A 20,142-nucleotide genomic window follows, 5' to 3' on the forward strand; every position below is an offset into this window, starting at 1 on the left:
CTCATTACAGGTTTCAGGTGGCAGTTTTGGATTTCCAATAAAATCTCATGTCAATTTCTGGGCAGTACAATGCAATCCTGAACCAGGAAATCCCCACTTGATCAGTTTGTGTAGAAAGCCACACTTCTTGCTTGATGTCGTTGCTGTCATTCTAATCCAGATTAATTTCAGAACCTTCACTGTATTCTGAAATTAATCTGCAACCCAGGGGTTCATCTTATGTCTATGGGCTCCCTCTAGTGCTGTACAGTAGTGGTAGATTTTGATCACACAGATTTTTTTTTTTTAATAAGAGGAAATTTATTAGAAAACAACAGAGCCTCTTTGCTAACAGAAAGAACTTTATCAATCTGTCCAGTGGTAGGGAACTTTTTTGGGCTCAGCATGTCAAAAATTCAGAAAATGCCTAACTTGACTTTTTTGGCATGTCTCATACACACACAAAACTACCCAGGAACAAAAGAGAAATAATTTCCTATAGGTATCAGCTTCACCCTAACTCCACCACTGCCACTCAAAAAGACCACCTTGTGCTGTTCCCCAAGGGGTCTACCATGTGCCACTTATCTTCAGGAGGTGCTCTCTTTCTGTTGATAGGCCCCTGCAGGCTACCCGAGGCTGCTTCAGGTCCCACAAGGCCTGTATTCTTGAAGCAGCTTCAAATAATGTTCTTTCGCAGCTTCTGAAAACTGTGTGAAAATATGCCCCCTTCTTGTATCTTTTGGTGGCTGCAGAAACTGTGCAAGAGCATAGCTTTCTCACACAACTTCCAGAGACGATGTGAAGGACATCTCTGTCTTGCATGGCCTGCACAGTCGCCGCAAATAATTTGTGAGAACAGGTATGATTTCGAAAATAGATGTTGGTGTTGGTGAATACTGGTTTATCCCCCAAAACATTGTGACGTGTTACTTTTGACCAGGGTGTCAGGTTCACTATCACTGATCTAGTCCAACTTTATTTATAACAGTGGTGGGTTCCTCCCAGTTCCGCCGAGCCGGTAGCGGTGACAATTTGACATCACAAAACCAGTTCTGCCCCCCCGCCCCCCACCCCCCCGTGTTATTCTTACCTTTTATTTGGCCCCACCCCCAATCTATTAATGCCTCCTGAGTCCCAGCTGATGGCTCGAGGGAAAAAAACTGTTTAAACTCTTGCCGTGGGGCTTCAAAGGGCCGCCCTACAGCTGATCAGTGTTAAAAGAAAACAAATGAGTAGACCGGTGCCTGCAAAAATACATGAGTAGATCAGTGCCTGCAAAAATACATGAGTAGATCAGTGCCTGCAAAAATACATGAGTAAATCAGTGCCTGCAAAAATAAATGGGTAGACCAGTGCCTGCAAAAATAAATGGGTAGACCAGTGCCTGCAAAAATAAATGGGTAGATCGGTACAGCTCTGCAAGCAGTTAAAAAGCTGCTAGACCATTATCTCTGCTAAATCCTAAATAATTGTCACATGACCATCAAGCCACGCCCACAAAATAAACCACACCCACAAAACCGGTAGTAAAAAATTTTAGAACCCACCCCTGATTTGTAAGCTATCAATATAGCACAATCAACAGCTCCATTGAAAAGTAGCAGGGAAAAAAGGATCCATTTAAAAGCAAACAAGTCTCAATGAACTCCAATCTCTAATAAGCTTGTTTTTAAAGAAGCAGACTTAAAATGTGATTAATGTTTTGCTTTTGTCACATGAATGGTTTGCTTGCTACATTGTGAAACCACTTTAACTCATTAGCTTCTATTTTTTTAAACAAATATTTGCTCTGGCCCTGAATTTATAAAAAACACAAGAATTGCATAAGAAGCAAAGTTTGTTAATACTTCACAGAGATTAAAGGTTTAGGTATCTATAGTTAGAATTCAATCACCTCCATGTGATAAAAAAATAATTATTATCTTAACTATCATTTTCATGGAAAGTATTATTAACCAGCCATTCTATTTTCCATTCTTGTATAAAATAAGAAATCTTGCAATTCCTTTGGTTTGCAGAAAATTGTATATAGTTTTTTATTATGTGAACTTCATTTGCCTCAAGTAACACCTTTCTATCTTTTGCTTTCTAGGGATATATAACTTTAAACTTAGACAAAGCCTCTACTTCAGACTGCAGAAAATACAATCAGGTACTTCAGTTAATCTGCAAGGATTTTATATTATTTTATAATACAATATATACTATAATACAATATTATTATACTGCATTATAATTCAGTGTAAACTTATGTAAAAGAAGGCATTGAGAGGAAGTACAACATAACATTTTTGTTCATTTAATTATTTTTTAATTATAAAAAATGAAAGTTGATTTGGTGTAATGATTAAGACACAAGGCTAGAAAATGGGAGACTGAGTTCTAATCCGGACTTGAGCACAAAGGACAAGCAATTTATGGCAAATGTCCCCCCAAAAAACCCTGCACGGACTTCTCCACCACATAGAGGATAGGGATAGGGATAGGGATAGGGATAGGGATAGGGATGGGATGGGATGGGATGGGAGAATAGAATAGAATAGAATAGAATAGAATAGAATAGAATAGAATAGAATAGAATAGAATAGAATAGAATAGAATAGAATAGAATAGAATAGAATAGGTTGGAAGGGACCTTGGATGTCTTCCAGTCCAACCTCCTACTCAATCAGGAGATTCAAACCCTTCTCCAGCATTTAGTTGTCAGAAGCAAGGCTGACTTTAAGGCATAAAGAAGTACAATAACCATTAATATTCTTCTCTCCCTTGCATTTTGGACATCTGTTCAAAGAAAAGCTTTTATCTTTTGCCACTCCAATCTTTCAGATTACCATCTGAGTTTTTTTTTTAAAAAAGAGGGGGGGAGATGATAGACTCTAAACAGCCTCAAAGTGATGTCCTCTGCTTACTATTTTTGACTACTGATATGATAGGCAATAGTACTAAAAGAAATAGCATCAGAGAGCTGTTTAAGTCACTCCATAAAAAATCTACAGAAATTAGATTGCTATTCCTTTTGATCTGGTTGGGGCTTGTCTAGCTGGGAAATCCTTCTGGATTGGGAGAGTTGAGTTTTCTTCAACATAGTAGAATTCAGGCCTTTGAGAATACAATAGTGATGGCTAAATTAAGATCAATGGAAGAGTTTTTGTCTTATTGTTCATGTTTCCCATCACACTTCTGGTGCTTGTTATTCAGTCTTCTCCCTCGCTTCACATCTTGGCTAGTTTGGATTAGAAATCAGATTAAATTAGGAAAGATTAGTTTCAGTTCTGCTATAACTTTAGGATGGAGATGGAAGATGATTATAAAAGAACCCTTGTCTTTTATTAGAAATAAGAAATCAATTATTCAAACGTATTCAATTATTTCTAGAGCTTTCATAATTCTTGGGTTATATTAATTGAGCAGAATATAGATTGGCTATAATAAGCCAGACTAGTTGGAGAGAAGAAACCATACAATTGTAAGAAAGTTAAATTTGCACTGCATTCAGAAAGTATTCAACCCCCCTTCACTTTTGTCAATTTTGTTATGCTGCAGTCTGATTCTACAATTGTTGAAATTCATTTTTTCCTCATTAATCTACACTCAATACCCCATAATGACAAAGTGAAAAAAGGAATTTTAGAAATGTCTGTAAATTTATTAAAAACAAAAAAGTGAAATATCAAATTGGCATAAGTATTCAGACCCTTTGCAGCAACAGTTGAAATTTAGTTCCAGTGCCTCCCATTTCTTTTGATAGTTGCTGACACATTTTTCCACCTTAATTGGAGTCCACCTTTGGAAAATTAAATTGATTGGACATGATTTCAAAATGCACACACCTCTCTATAATAGGCCTCACAGCTGACAATGCATACTGTAGCATAACATGAGGTCAAAGGAACTGTCTACAGAGATCAGAGACAGGATTATTGCAAGACACAGATTTGGGAAAGGCTACAATAAAATTTCTGCTGCACTGAAGGTTCCTAAGAGCACAGTGGCGTCCATAATTCTGAAATGGAAAACGTTTGGCACAACCAGGACTCTTCCAAAAGCTGGTTACCCTGTCAAACTGAGCAATCTGGGGAAAAGGGCCTTAGTAAGGGAGGTGACCAAGAACCCAATGGTCACTCTGACTGAGCTCCAGAGATCCTGTGTGGAGATGGGACAGAGTTCCGGAAGGACAACCATCACTGCAGCCCACCACCAATCGGGGCTTTATGGCAGAGTGACTAGATGGAAGCCTCTCCTCAGTGCAAAACATGAAAAACCACTTGGAGTTCACAAGAAAGAACCTGAAGGACTCTGACTGTGAGGAACAAGATTCTCTGGTCTGATGAAAACCAAGAGTGAACTGTTTGGCTTAAATTCTAAACGTTATGTCTGAGGAAACTGGGCACCGCTCATTCTCTGCCTAATACCATCCCAACAGTGAAGCATGGAGGTGACAGCATCATGTGTGGGGGTGTTTTTCAGCAGCAGAGACTGGGAGACTGGTCTGGGTTGAGGGAAAGCTGAATGGAGCTAAGTACAGGGATATCCTCAATGAAAACCTGTTCCACAGTGCTCAGGACCTCAGACTGAGCCAAAGGTTCACTTTCCAACATGACAATGATCCTAAGCACACAGCCAGTACAACACAGGAATAGCTAAGGGACAACTCTGTGACTGTCCTAAAGTGACCCAGTCAGTGCCCTGATTTGAACCATATTGAACATCTCTTGGGAGACCTGTAAATGGTTGTCCACCGATGGTTGCCATCCAACCTGACTGAATTTGAGAGGATTTGCAAGGAAGAATGGCAGAAAATCCCCCAATCCAGTGTGTAAAGCTTATTGTGTCATACACAAAAAGACACCAGGCTGTATTGTTGCCAAAGGTGCTTCAACAAAGTACTGAGTGAAAGGTCTGAATACTTATGCCAATGTGATATTTCAGTTTTTTTCTTTTTAATAAATTTACAGACATTTATAAAATTCTGTTTTCACGGTCATTATGGGGTACTAAGTGTAGATTAATGAGAAAAAATATGAATTTCAACAACTGTAGAATCAGACTGCAGCATAACAAAATTGACAAAAGTGAAGGGGGTTTGAATACATTCTAAATGCACTGTAACTTTTATTTGTTGACAAGAATAGATTAAGTGTAATATAGTGTAATTAAAACTCAATGGTGCATAATTAAAACAGCATTAAATTTAAAATGGCAGTGTACACACACACATTATTTTGGCATCAAGGCGTCCCACATTGCTTCTGTCTGTTGTTGCATTTCAAAACTTCCAGAATATTCAAGACAATCTGCATTCCACATTCCGATGCCCCTCAGGCCATGTTTTTTCACATAGGCAGCTTTCTGAGAAATACTCCTGGGATCATCAAACCATACTTGATGAAAAACATCACGTGAATCCTGTAAAATAGGAGAATGTAACAGCAAAAATATTAACAAATATATTATGTTCTTTTCACCTCAGCCCTTCAACTCACTAGCAAATTTCTGCAAATGAGATATGAAAATCAATAGTCACTAAAATAGTTGCATCAAATTATTTGATGAGGTCACCCAGTGAGTTTAATGAAGCTGAATAATTTGGATTCAGTACCCAACTCCAGGAAAGATTACTTACATCATCTCCTTCATGTTTTCCCTTCCCTTCCCTTCCCTTCCCTCCCCTCCCCTTACCCTTTCTTTCTTTTATTGTAAGCTCTTTAATTTCTACACATATTGCCGCTGGATTTTTTTAAAAATTTGATTTATATGCCGCCCTTCTCCGGAGACTCAGGGTGGCTTACAATGTGTTAAGCAATAGCCTTCATACTTTTGTATATTTATACAAAGTCAGCTTATTGCCCCCACAATCTGGGTCCTCATTTTACCTACCTTAGAAAGGATGGAAGGCTGAGTCAACCTTGAGCCTGGTGAGATTTGAACTTGCAGTACTTGCAGGCAGCTGGTGTTAATAACACTGTTAATTAACAGTGCTTTAGTATGCTGCGCCACCAGGACTCTTGATTTGAAGCTTCCTTGTGACTTTGTTATATTGGTCCTAGTAAAAGTAATGCTTTTACTTAAGTAAAAGTACTTTTATTTGGTGATTCCCCCCCCCCGCAAATGAATCAACATAGCTATGTTATCGGTTCAATGCAGTAAACTAATTAAAATAATGTTCCAAATAAATAAATAAGCGACTTACCTTATATTCCAAATATGGCGCTTTCTGCTCCTCATCCCACAGAATCCCAGAAAGAGAACTATTGACTTGAGACATTATTATTTTATATGGAACCTGACGTCCTGCTGCATCGCTACATGGAGCTCCCCGGAAAGGGATTTTCTGAATGGTGCACTCATGAGTCTGAAAAAGTACAACTTTTGTTATGGATCTGTATTAACACTTTAAGAAGGATTACTGCTCAGGTAAAGTAAACCCCAGAGTTGATGTCATCTGTTTTATTCTTACCTCTGATAAATTTTGACAAGTATAATCATAGCCATACCATGGAACCCCCATCACCAACTTCTTTTGGTTAATGCCCATGAAAATGTAATCGTCATACCCTAATTTAATATAAAATTCAGAATTTATTCACATGCCTTTTTTGCTCTTACTGTATATACCGTATACTTCCATACTTATATTTGCATCATCAAGCAATTAAAGGCTACTGAGGTGAACATTCAAGATACAAGTAAACCTTCAGATCTCTCAGATATGGTCCTCTCTTTCTAGATGAACATCTTTAGTTTTTCTTACTATTTATTTTGCTTTTATGAAAATGTAGAGAACTAATAGTACATAGCCTTAGAGCCGGAGTACATGGCCAAAATTATTACTAATTAACTGAGATATTGTCTTTTGCAAGGGAAGCCAAGTAAGCTCTTCCATCCAATCTATATCAGCTATCTCCTATGTTAAATTGCCCTCAATGTAATTTTCAGCAAATATTTTGAAGATTCCAATAAAGGAGAATATTTGTAACTCTAGCTACAAATATTACAATTTATTATGATACTTATCTTTTACCTTATTTACTCTCAAAAGCTTTTTTTTTAAATAGTATGTTTAGATCCCTTCAGGTACAGTAATGACACTTAAATCTCTAAAGACTATGGATATAATTGTTATTTTTTAAAAAATTAGCTGTCATTATTTATTAATTGTATACACAGCCCAGACTGGTTAATTTCTGGATTTTGTAAACTACCTAGGGATTATTTTTACCATAGGGCAGAATAAAATGCTTTAAACAAACATACTTTACATTCTTCAAATCTGAAATACTGCATATATTGTAGGTTTTTAAAAAAGATTTCCAACATTTTCCCTTGCTTTATAGCATACCTGCTAAGGTTTGGTTAAAGGGAGCATTGGCTCTTGCTATGCAGTGTGACCACACTTGACTCTGTTCATCGTAAGACATCACAAACAGGAAATCACAGGAGTCAGCAATCCCAGTATAGTTGTAACATCTCCAATCTATACATCCAGGAGACCAAGGTACATCAAAAGTTACCTGTGTATGAAAGAAACACACCCATCATTTTTCATTCAACCACTTTTTATGGATACACCAACTGTTGATCCTGCACTAGCAATACAAATCATAGGACTGCACAGGAACCATAAAATTACTAACAAGAATATTAAAGTGCAGTGGAACAGGCTCAAACACTATAATGGAACCAAGGCAACATGCAACATACTATAATATTAAAAAATGGACAATTTTTCCCTTAGAAATCAAAACTAAAATGTATCTAATTTAGGGGTGGGTTTCTACCGGTTCACCCCGGTTAGGGCGAAACAGTAGCAGCAGCGGGAGGCTCCGCTCACCCACCCAGACATCATCAAAAAAGCTCTGTGCATGTGCAGAAGTGCAGCACGCTCACAAAGTGAGCCCGCGCACTACCGATAGTGAACCGGTAGCGCTGGGATTTGAATCCCATCTCTGATCTAATGGCAAAGATGCACAACATTTTATGCACTCAATCGAATGCAGGCTACCAGCTTAAATGGCACTGTCTGGGAGCAACCCAAACTGATCTTGATTTATATCTGCCTGGACTTCAAATCACATTCATATATTTGGGAGACCATAATATATTATTTTAAACTAACTGTATGTATGTATGTATGTATGTATGTATGTATGTATGTATGTATGTATGCATTTATTTATTTATTTATTTATTTATTTATTTATTTATTTATTTATTTATTTATTTATTTATTTCAACATTTTATATGGCCAACCTCTTATAATAATGACTCATTCATGGGCAACATAAAATAAGTTAAAATTAAAACAGTAATAAAATTAAACCAACCATTAAGGTAACAATATCTGATCATTCCTGGTTTACAATGGAGAAAAATAACAAAATCAATCAACCAGCAGAGCTTAATCTTCTGGACAAAATTCCTAAGGGATCTGCAAGAAAACTTTATTTTTTTCTGAAAGGCGAGTAGAGCTGGGTTCAGCTGGAACCTGAAGGGAATGCTGCTGCACAGTGTATGGCTGCAACAGAAAAGGTAAAGACTCCCATGTCCAGGAAAATGACATTATATACTAGACAAGACATGGAACATGGCATTCCTGTTAATTCTAGTGAGAGGAGGAGAAATAGTCAGCGATCAAATAATAGCCTGGCCTTGTGCCATATAAGGATTTAGGTGTGATAACAAGCATGTGTGAATCATATCCAGAAGTCTTGCTGCATTCTGGTACATAGCTGAGAAGCATGAAATTGAACTAGTGCATGCATGAGAAGAGTCACTGTTCTATTTTTACCTGGGATCCTGGAATTTCTTCGTGAAAAGCATCTGTGGTTTCTTTAACCAAAGCTGTTAATGCATAATATTCAGCTGAAAATGGGTTAATATGTTGCTCAATGTCAATATTGATTCCGTCCATGTACTGTGTTTTGGCCAGGTCTACCTGCTGGCTTATCCAGGCTGCCCTAATTGCAGGATCAATAATTTTCTTCACAGATATGTCTCCTGAAATAAAAATGGTGATGATTTGCCAAATTGCTGCAGTATTAAGGCATTAAAAAGTATTTTGAGATCAACATTTTCCTTATCACAATTCCTTTGAAGTATATTCTGTCCTGAGAATTTCAGTTTTGCTCTGTGATTTTTGCAACACTGAAGCTATTGACCAATAATGGACAGAGAGGTCTGAGTCAATATTGATAGCAATTAGATGCATAGCTTTACCCCTGACCATGTATTTATTTACTTAGCGTATGGCAACCCTGTCCATTTTTGTGCAGATAAGTCCTCTTCCCAGAAAACATTTTCCTTATCCTGATTAGAACTTACCTTTCAAAACTACTCTGGATCCTTTTGAATGAGCATAACACATAAGTTCAGGATCATATTTTCCAAATGTGGCCACTGTTGTAATTAGTGACCAGTTATAATTTTTCCACGTCTTCCCACCAACATCAAATACAAAGACCTATAGAGGAGCAGTACAAAAAAAAAAGTATCACTCTCATCACTGTCCTTTAATTGATTTAGCTGGTAAAGAAAACCATCTTAATTAGGACTGGGGGGTGGACTTTCTACAGCCTGATTTTATTTAATTTTCTGTATGTTGAATCAATTCCCATAATCCTCTGTCCAAAGTTCAACACATTCAAAGGCCATCAATTTGGGAAAGGGGCCTAAAAGCTATTTGCTTGGTATAAATTCTGATAATTTGGAATGACATAGAAATGCTCAGTTCAATAAGCCCCCCCCCACAAGCAACTCACATATGCATAAAGATTCCTTCCCCAATTAATAAAGAATGTGACTTTAAGTCTCTACAAGCCTCTTGTATAATAAGTGGTTTCATAACTAAATTTTGTCTGCTTGTATTTACTGATTCAGATATATTAAAAAGATTAATTAAAATTCAAAGTTTTCTTAACCATAAAAATGGGGACATTCATATGCCATCTTTTAATAGCAGCCATAAGATTTCTAAAATCATTAACAGGCCACCCTGTTTAGGGTGACTCTCTCCCTTCTTAATGTGGGAGTGAGGGATGATCCTGTTGTGGCTCCGTTGCCTGAGCCTGGGTATCCTTTGCAGGGTAAGGCTGAGGAATTTGTCCAATATTTACAGGATAAAATCGCTCAGATTCAGGTGGGCCTGGACTCTGACTGGGCAGGGTCCGTTGAGTTGATGGGGACTGGTCCTGAGTATGTTATCTGGGATGAGTTTGAGCCTGTGACTCCTGACAATGTGGACTGGATTGTGGGTAGATTGAGCACCGCCACATGTCTGCTGGACCCGTGTCCCTCCTGGTTGGTCTCGACCTCCCGAGAGGTTACATAAGGCTGGCTCCAGGCAGTAATTAATGCTTCGTTGAGAGAGGGAATCTTGCCCTCTGCCTTGAAGGAGGTGGTGGTGAGACCCCTCCTCAAGAAACCTGCCTTGGACCCGGCTCTCTTTAAGAACTATCGTCCAGTTTCTAACCTTCGCCTTATGGCGAAGGCAGTTGAAAGCGCGGTGGTGTATCAGCTCTCACGATTCGTGGATGAAACGGATTACCTGGACCCATTTCAGTCCGGCTTCAGGCCCGGTCACAGCACAGAAACGGCATTGGTCGTGTTGATAGATGATCTCTGGTGTGCCCGAGATAGGGGTTACTCCTCTGTCCTGGTCTTACTTGACCTCTCAGCGGCTTTTGATACCATCGACCATGGTATCTTACTGCGATGGCTAAGGGGGTTGGGAGTGGGAGGAACTGTTTTTCAGTGGTTCTCCTCCTACCTCTCAGGTCGTACGCAGTTTGTGCTGGCAGGGGGGCAGAGGTCGACCCCTAGGCCCCTACCTTTTGGGGTGTCGCAGGGGTCAGTTCTCTCGCCTCTCCTGTTCAACATATACATGAAGCCGCTGGGTGAGATCATCCGGGGATTCGGGGTGCGGTATCATCAATATGCTGATGATACCCAACTTTTCATCTCCACCCCGCATCACCCCAACTATGCCCTTGACGTGATGTCCCAGTGCTTGGAGGCCGTACGGGTCTGGATGGGGACGAACAGACTTAGACTCAACCCCGACAAGACCGAGTGGCTGTGGTTACCGGCACCCCATTTTGTCCACTATGTTCCATTGCTATCCCTAGGGGGGGAGGTTGTTGACCCCCTCAGAGCAGGTACGCAATTTGGGAGTCCTCCTAGACCAGTGGTTCTCAACCTTCCTAATGCCGCGACCCATTAATACAGTTCTTCATGTTGTGGTGACCCCAAACCAGGGGTGGGTTCTAAATTTTTTTACTATCGGTTGGGCGTGGCTTATTTTGTGGGTGTAGCTTGGAGGTCATGTGACTGGATGGGCGTGGCTAGCTGGTCATGTGTATAGGGACTACTCAGAGGGCTGAAAAAAGTCATTTCTGACAGGTCCTCGCACTTTTGACCGGTCTTCGCACTTATGACTGGTCATCATTTATGCACATTGTAGCATTCTTAACAACCGTGTCACTCATTTCACAACTGCTTCTCTTCACCATGGTGACAAGATAGGGCAAAAACGTAAAATGTGAGGACAGTTGTAAGTTCGAGGACTGGTCAAAAGTGCGAGGACCAGTCAAAAATAACTTTTTCAGCCCTCTGAGTAGTCCATATGCATAAAAGGATACAGCAATAGAGAGGGATGAAGGAAGGGAAGGGAAATTAGAGTAGGAGTGAGGGTAAGAGAGGGAGGAAGAGAGGAGGAGAAGGAGAAAGGAAGAGGAAGTAGAAGAAGGGGGGAAGAGAAAGTAAGAAGGAAAGAAAAGAGAGAGGTGGTAGGTTTGAGGAGAAAGATTGCTGTGCAATAAAAAAGATGAAAGGGAAGAAAACCAACCCCAAACAAATATAAAGATATTAAGATAAAGAATGAATTGTTAAACTTTAAAGAATAAAAGAGAACAAATATGAATAAATAACAATAATTAGAAACACACATACAAACATACAATGTATTTTCTTTGAACAGAGTATTTGGCCGGTTCACAAATTTAACCAGTGTTTAGTCATTTCAATTGAATTTACAATTTCTATATTTTCTTTTTGCCATATTTATTCCTCATCTATTTTTTTAAAAAAACCAATATTACCCTTCATCCTCATCTCTAATCTTAATCAAATTCAATTTTTCCCCTCTATTCTATATTATACCCCTTCCCATTGTCATCTATTTTTATATCCATCCTCACATTGGTTAATTATGTAATTATGTAATACAGTTGTTTAATACAAATTCAACATTTTAATATAAATCAATTAGTTATATAACTATCTTTTTTGTATATCAATCAATATGAACATGAATATTCCAATTATTTCCATGCAATCCAATTTCTTACAAATCAATTAATTATATTTACCAATAATAATAAATCAAATAATTTCCCCCATATATTCCTCCAAACCACAACTTAACCATTTCTGCTTTCAACACAATATACAATTAATAGTATCTCAATTATTACAATTCCCTAGTTAAATAGAGCTTTTTTTCTTTTGTGTTTTAAAATCTTGAACCTCCTCTTTTGCCCTAAATTTCCCATTGTTTGCAGTTTTGCACCTACCTTTTTTGGAGAGGAAAAAGAAAAAGAAAACTCTCTCTGCCTCATTTTGTCACGTTGCAGCAAAGACCCTGCTTTACTTTCAGTTTTGTTTTTTCAGCATAGCTAGGGAGGAAAAAAATCTACTTCTCTTTGCAGCTAGCAACAGAGCCCTCCGCAAAACAGCTGAGAGCAAATCAGCTGAGAGTTCGGAGGCTGATCAAATAAATTTATGGTAATTAACCTATGCTGAAGCTGAAAGGGGCTGTTTTTTCTATTTTTGCAGGCACCGGTCTTCTCATTTGTTTTCTTTTAACACTGATCAGCTATAGGGCGGCCCTTTGAAGCCCTGCGGCAAGAATTTAAACGGTTTGTTTCCCTCTAGCCATCAGCTGGGACTCAGGAGGCAGCAATAGATTGGGAGTGGGCAGGGTAAGCGACCGCGACCGACGATCCAACAGAGGCAAAGGATGAGGGTGAGTGAAGGCGCGGGAGGGGGGCGAGAGGGCTTTGGTGACCCCTGTGAAATGGCCGTGCGACCCCCAAAGGGGTCATGACCCCCAGGTTGAGAACCGCTGTCCTAGACCCACGGCTTAGCTTGGAAGATCATTTGACTGCCGTAGCCAGGGGAACCTTTGTCCAGGTGCACCTGGTTCGCCAATTGCGCCCCTTTCTGGACCGAGATGCCTTACTCACAGTTGCTCATGCCCTCATCACCTCTCGTTTGGACTACTGCAATGCACTTTACATGGGGCTGCCCTTGAGGAGCACTCAGAGACTTCAACTGGTGCAGAATGTGGCCGCGCGGGTTGTCATGGGGGTATCTCAGTACTCCCATGTCAAACCACTCCATCATGGTCTGCATTGGCTCCCGGTTGTTTTCCAAGTGCAATTCAAGGTGCTGGTGATCACATTTAAAGCCCTATGTGGCCTAGGACCAGACTACTTGCGAGACCACCTCCGGCCCCCGTTAGCCTTCCATCGCCCGGTTCGCTCCCACAGATTTGGCCTTCTCATGGTACCTTCGGCTAGACAATGTCGACTGGTGACCCCTAGGTGGAGAGCCTTTTCTGTGGGAGTCCCTACCCTCTGGAATAGTTACCCCTGGAGCTCCGGATAATCCCCGACCTCTGAACTTTCCGCCAGGCCTTGAAGACCTGGCTCTTCTAACGGGTGGGCCTGGGTTGACTCTAAACTAATTTTGTAGTTTTTTAAATTCTTAAATCTTAAATTTGAATTTGTATTCCCACGTTTAACCTTATTTATTGGATATGCTGCTTTAATTTGTTTTTTAACTTTTGTATTTTCTGTTTCTTATTGTTGTGAGCCGTCCTGAGTCCTTCGGGAGAGGGGGCGGCATACAAATCCAATAAATAAATAAACAAACAAACATTGCAGGTAATCCTCTACTTACAACCTCTTGCTTAACCACCATTCAAAGTTACAACAGACTCAAAAAATGTTACTTACAATGTCTTTAAAATTATGACTGCTATGCCATTCCCATAATTATATGATTTCAGGCCCTTGGCAACTGGCTTGCATTTACTACCTGTTGCAGCATCCAACTGTCAGTAATCATGTTTGCAACATTTCTTGCCACTTTCCAGGGTTTCCAATTGTCATGGTCAATTGAGAGCATGTGCACCAAAGATAAATTCCTTATGTGTCCAATCACACATGTCCAATAAAGAATTCTATTCTGTTCTGTTCTATTCTATTTGTGGTCATAAATCAAGAACTACCTATATATTTGTACACTGTCCTGTCTTTCAGTTTATGTAGGTGGCCATTGCAATTTAAGCTTGTACAGTAAAGACTTTAGAAAATGTTAGGCAGACTGTGTATCTTAGCTCTGTGGTATTTTCTTTTAGGAAGGCCCATCACATTGGTTCAAGCATCCTGGTGATGGTTTAAAGTCAAATTCCTACAAAATGCCAAAAGAACCATGATATGCTAACTGACTAGAAAAAAAAAACCACGGACGCTATTGTCAACTGCACATTGTTTATGTTAAAAAAATAAAGCCTCCTTCATGAGTCCAACACATCTCTTAATGTCTGTATAGTTTCCTTAACCACAAAATAGCTTGCCACTGCCACATTCTGGCGTGCTTTCTTTTTTCCTATTTCCCAGATTATCCTGCAGCTCTGCTACTTCCTCGTGAGCTCCCATCCAAGTATTAATCAGACATGATCCTGCTTGGCTTTTCCAGTTCAACCAAAATATGTAATCTCTCTTTATTTTCTTCAAACTGGGATTTGTTTGTTTGTTTCCATATTTATATGTCAAGCCTGCCTCTCTTCCAAAGCACTCTGAACAGTAAACTAATAAAAACAACAAACAGAACCTATAATAGCAATAATTATATAGGTGTGTGTGTGTGCTCCATTAAGACCCTGACCCCTTTGGAAGAATACCCAGGCCATTAGGGTTGGGGTTATCCATATCTCTAGGGGAAGTTGTTCCACAGGACAATAACCGTGATAGAAAATATACTTTCCAAGGATCTATTAAGTGACACAGCTTCATTGATGGGACCTGGAGGATGCCCACTTTATCCTTTCTGATGGGATCATCAGAGAGAGACAGTCCCACAAGTAATCTAGCTCCATGCCATGCAGGACTTGGAAAACTGACAACCAGAACCACAAGCTACCTCTGGAAGCCCACCAGGAGCCAGTACACCTCACAAAGCAGCAACCTTATGTGGGTGTAGTATGAGGGCCCAGTATTCCCTGAGCCACTGCATTCAGGATCAGCTGAAGCTTCCAAACACTCTTCAAGAACAGCCTCATGTAAAACATGTTGCAATAGTCTAGTGACTAAAGTACAAATGACCATGAGCAACGCTTCTCAATCTATGAATGGGTACAACTGCTACACAAAATGTAATTATGCACAAAAAAAAAAACTTTCTTAGCCATAGCTGCCACCTGTTCTTTGAGGAGAAACACCCCCCCCCCCCTCCAGGTTGTGCACAAACTCTGCCTTGGGGAATATTACATCCATTCAGAGTCATTGATGAAAATTCACTGGCTATGGGGGACATTAAAACCCACAGCCATTTATTCTTCCGAGGGTCAAACCCAAGGCAGTTCCTAGCTATTCAGACCTTCACAGGCTCCAGGAAAGCACATCAAGTATGCTTTACCTGGTTGGCTCAGGGCATAGATGTACAATGGAGTGTCATCAGCCTAATGATGGGATTTCAACCTGTGCGGATGGATGACATCACCCAGTCCTTTCTCTAGGTAGTAAATAGGAAAAGGAAGAGGTTTGAGCCCCGTGGCACCCTGCAAAGCAGAGGCTGAGGGCTGGATCTCTCCCCTCTCCAGTTATTTCTGGCAATTATGAATATTTGCTAATATTTTCAGATTAGTCACCCTTTGCTTTCATTTTGCAACCACCGTCCCAGAGTTTCACCCCAGCACCAGGAAATTGAAGAAGAGAAAGACAAGTGACATATCAAGACTCAGGCTAGAAGATGCCTCCCTTTCTTTGTTTTTCTTCCCACGTGAAGAAACACCAAAATGCAGGGCATCGATCATTCCATTTCCTGGAATGGACAACCAATCACGGGGAATTTTCCAGCCGCCTGCAGCTCGGGAAGTCTAAGATCCATTAAGGTGGAGTAGGCTCAATGTTAAGAGACAGAACAGACTGACTCAGGAAGTATTTGTATGCATAGCAAACACAGATAATTGGGATCTGACTGAGGGGGATCTCACTGGGTCCCTGTCCTTCACATTTTTAAAGAAGCGAACACCTTTTCTGGCTCCCACGGTCGCGCGCGGGCCACGCCTGCTTAACTTTCCCCAGCCAAATGCCCATCGCTGCACGCCTCAAAGCCCCGTAAGCTTCCACTTTCATTGGGGACCGACTGACCCGAGCGAGATAATCCACCCGGATCCGTGCACTTCGCGGAATTCTTTTTTTCCCCTCCAGGCGAGAGCCGGCGGGGCCGGGGGATCTCACCTCGAAGTCTCTGGGGCTCGAGATAGGCTTGCAAAGCGCGGGATCCTGACACGGGCACGCGCCGACAGCCAACCGCAAGTGCAGGGCGAAGAGGATCGCGGTCAAGAGACGCGCGCCTCCGCCCCCTCCCGAGCTCTTCATGGCCAGGGCGCGCCGGTGCAGGTCGGCTTCTCCACGCGCGTTCCCCTGCCCTGCGCCTCGGTCGCCCTGCCTCAGGCTGGGGAAGAACCTGCTTGGCTGCCGGCTGGCTGGGAAGGTTGGGGATCTGGCGCTCCTCAGAGAGGGAGGGGATCTGGGTTGTTCGAGCGTAGAGGCTGTGAGCGCCCCCTAGCGTCGATCGAGGCGTCAGTCGTCGTGGTTAGTGTTGATTCTGTCTTTCATCCAGTATATGAGGGAGGTGGGGGAGGGAGGATGAGTCAAGAAGGAAATAAATACTTCCCCATATATATATTTTTTTAAAAAAGAAGAATCCTCTTGAGGAAGTCGTACATTTTGCTTGTTTCAAGCTAGCCGTGCTCTCGTGGAGACATTTCTTGTGGAGAAACGTGCATTTGACTTGAAGCACTTGGGCTTTTGGGGTTACTTCACATTTCCACGGATGAGATCCAGATGAATCCCCAGAAGGTGCATGCAGTACTCTCCTGGCAATCCCCTATAATGCAAAGGAGGTTCAGTGTTTACTAGGCTTTGCTAACTTTTATAGGTAGTTCATTCCTAACTTTGCACACAAAGTTAAGCTTCTCAACTCAATTGCTGAAACAGAAAGAGAAATTTGCTTGGACAGAAAGAGAACAATCTTCATTTGAAAAGTTAAATAGCAATAGCACTTCAATGTATATATTTTATTTAGTTAGTTAGTTTGTCAAACATGTATAAGATAACAGATATAAGTATAAAAATGATTATGAATACAAATAAATGGGGACAGTCAGGGCCGGATTTAGATGAAAAGAGGCCCTAGGCTATTCCACTTATGAGGCCCTTTCACCAGTGGTGGGATTCAATTTTTTTAACAACAGGTTCTGTGGGCGTGGCTTGGTTGGGGGTGCGGCTTGGCAATCATGTGACTGGGTGGGCGTGGCTAGCTGGTCACATGACTGTGTAGGCATGGGTAGCTCGTCATGTGACCGGGTGGGCGTGGCTATGTGCATAGGGACTACTCAGAGGGCTGAAAAAAGTCATTTCTGACTGGGCCTCGCACTTTTGACCGGTCCTCACACTTATGACCATCCTCACATTTATGCCCGTGCAGCTTTCTTAACAACCATGTCACTCATTTCACAACTGCTTCTCTTCACCATGGTGACAAGATAGGGCAAAAACGTAAAATGTGAGGACAGTCGTAAGTTCGAGGACTGGTCAAAAGTGCGAGGACCAGTCAAAAATAACTTTTTTAGCCCTCTGAGTAGTCCATATGCACAAAAGGACTACCCAGAGGGCTGAAAAAAGTCATTTCTGACAGGTCCTCGCACTTTTGACCGGTCTTCGCACTTATGACTGGTCATCATTTATGCACATTGTAGCATTCTTAACAACCATGTCACTCATTTCACAACTGCTTCTCTTCACCATGGTGACAAGATAGGGCAAAAACGTAAAATGTGAGGACAGTCGTAAGTTCGAGGACTGGTCAAAAGTGCGAGGACCAGTCAGAAATAACTTTTTCAGCCCTCTGAGTAGTCCATATGCATAAAAGGATACAGCAATAGAGAGGGATGAAGGAAGGGAAGGGAAATTAGAGTAGGAGTGAGGGTAAGAGAGGGAGGAAGAGAGGAGGACAAGGAGAAAGGAAGAGGAAGTAGGGAGAAGAAGAGGGGGAGGAAGAGAAAGTAAGAAGGAAAGAAAAGAGAGAGGTGGTAGGTTTGAGGAGAAAGATTGCTGTACAATAAAAAAGATGAAAGGGAAGAAAGCCAACCCCAAACAAATATAAAGATATTAAGATAAAGAATGAATTGTTAAACTTTAAAGAATAAAAGAGAACAAATATGAATAAATAACAATAATTAGAAACACACATACAAACATACAATGTATTTTCTTTGAACAGAGTATTTGGCCGGTTCACAAATTTAAACAGTGTTTAGTCATTTCAATTAAATTTACAATTTCTATATTTCCTTTTTGCCATATTTATTCCTCATCTATTTTTGTAAAAAACCAATATTACCCTTCATCCTCATCTCTAATCTTAATCAAATTCAATTTTTCCCTTCTATTCTATATTATACCCCTTCCCATTGTCATCTATTTTTATATCCATCCTCACATTGGTTAATTATGTAATATTAGTTGTTTAATATAAATTCAACATTTTAATATAAATCAATTAGTTATATAACTACCTTTTTTGTATATTAATCAATATGAACATGAATATTCCAATTGTTTCCATGCAATCCAATTTCTTACAAATCAATTAATTATATTTACCAATAATAATAAACCAAATAATTTCCCCCATATATTCCTCCAAACCACAACTTAACCATTTCTGCTTTCAACACAATATACAATTAATAGTATCTCAATTATTACAATTCCCTAGTTAAATAGAGCTTTTTTTCTTTTGTGTTTTAAAATCCTGAACTCTCCTCTTTTTCCCTAAATTTCCCATTGTTTGCACGTACCTTTTTTGGTGAGGAAAAAGAAAAGAATTCTGCCTGCCTAATTTTCCAACCTTGCAGCAACAGCAAAGCAGTTTCAGTTTCGTTTCTTTGCAAGGAAGCAGAAGAGCCCTGAGCAAAACAGCGGAGACAAATCAGCTGAGAGCCGGGAGGCCAATTAGCCTATGCTGAAGCTCCGTGGGCCAATAAAATTACAAAAAAAAACACCGAACCCTTTGTTAAATTGCTGGCTCCCCCGCCCCCCGAATCCCACCACTGTGTAGGCCCCTCTTGATCTTGAGACCCTAGGCTGAAGCCTAGTTAGCCTATAGGAAAATCCGGCCCTGGGGACAGTAGGACAGGGACGGTAGGCACGTTAGTGCTCTTATGCACACCCCTTAGAGACCTCTTAGGAATGGGGTGAGGTCAACAGTAGACAGTCTAAGGTTAAAGTTATGGGGATTTGGGGATGTAACCACAGAGTCAGCTAGTGCATTCCAGGCCTTGACCACTCTGTTGCTGAAATCGTATTTTCTGCAATCAAGAGTGGAGCGGTTTACCTTAAGTTTGTATCTATTGTGTGCTCGTGTATTATTGCAGTTGAAGCTGAAGTAGTCATTACTACTTCACAATACTTTACAGCACTCTCTGGGCAGTTTACAATGTCAGCATATTGGCCCCAACAATGGGTTCTCATTTTACTGACCTTGGAAGGATGGAAGACCTCAAGTCAACCTTGGGCCCCATCAGGATCCAACTCCAGGCTATAGGCAGAGTTTACCTGCAATACTGCATTCTAATCACTGCACCACCAACAGTTCTTTGCCAAAACAGTTCTTTACTAAACAGCCCCTTCTCCAGGACCCAGGCCCATCAAAGAGCTTTATTGACCAGACATAAGCCTCAGATGTAGCTTTAGGAGTTGAACCATTGCAGGAGGTGGCCTTGAGTCCTTGCACAGTAGCAAAAGGTTCAGAGCTGTATAATAGGCAGAATATAATAAAGTAGTGAGCTTGAGCACATGTAAGTCAGG

At 40.7% G+C, this 20,142-nt stretch overlaps 1 protein-coding gene across 2 annotated transcripts; it reads right to left on the reverse strand.

Moving 5' to 3' along the window:
* Positions 1 to 2,270: 2,270 nt before the first annotated feature.
* LOC117677135 (di-N-acetylchitobiase-like) lies at positions 2,271 to 16,829 on the reverse strand. 2 transcript variants are annotated; one of them, XM_034437113.3, is made up of 7 exons: positions 16,507 to 16,829; positions 9,305 to 9,443; positions 8,772 to 8,980; positions 7,322 to 7,493; positions 6,440 to 6,537; positions 6,173 to 6,334; positions 2,271 to 5,388 (listed from the first exon to the last, which is right to left on the reverse strand). In XM_034437113.3, exons 1-7 carry the CDS (start codon positions 16,645 to 16,647, stop codon positions 5,200 to 5,202), a joined length of 1,110 nt encoding a protein of 369 aa, XP_034293004.2. In that variant the 5' UTR covers positions 16,648 to 16,829; the 3' UTR covers positions 2,271 to 5,199. The 2 variants fall into 2 exon arrangements, with proteins under 2 accessions (XP_034293004.2, XP_087746010.1); XM_087889884.1 differs by having other exon boundaries at positions 3,285 to 5,388; positions 16,417 to 16,788.
* Positions 16,830 to 20,142: the final 3,313 nt, after the last annotated feature.

Source organism: Pantherophis guttatus, chromosome 3 (genome assembly GCF_059756535.1).
Source record: "Pantherophis guttatus breed Tessera chromosome 3, ASM5975653v1, whole genome shotgun sequence".
In the NCBI taxonomy this organism is placed as follows: Eukaryota; Metazoa; Chordata; class Lepidosauria; order Squamata; family Colubridae; genus Pantherophis; species Pantherophis guttatus.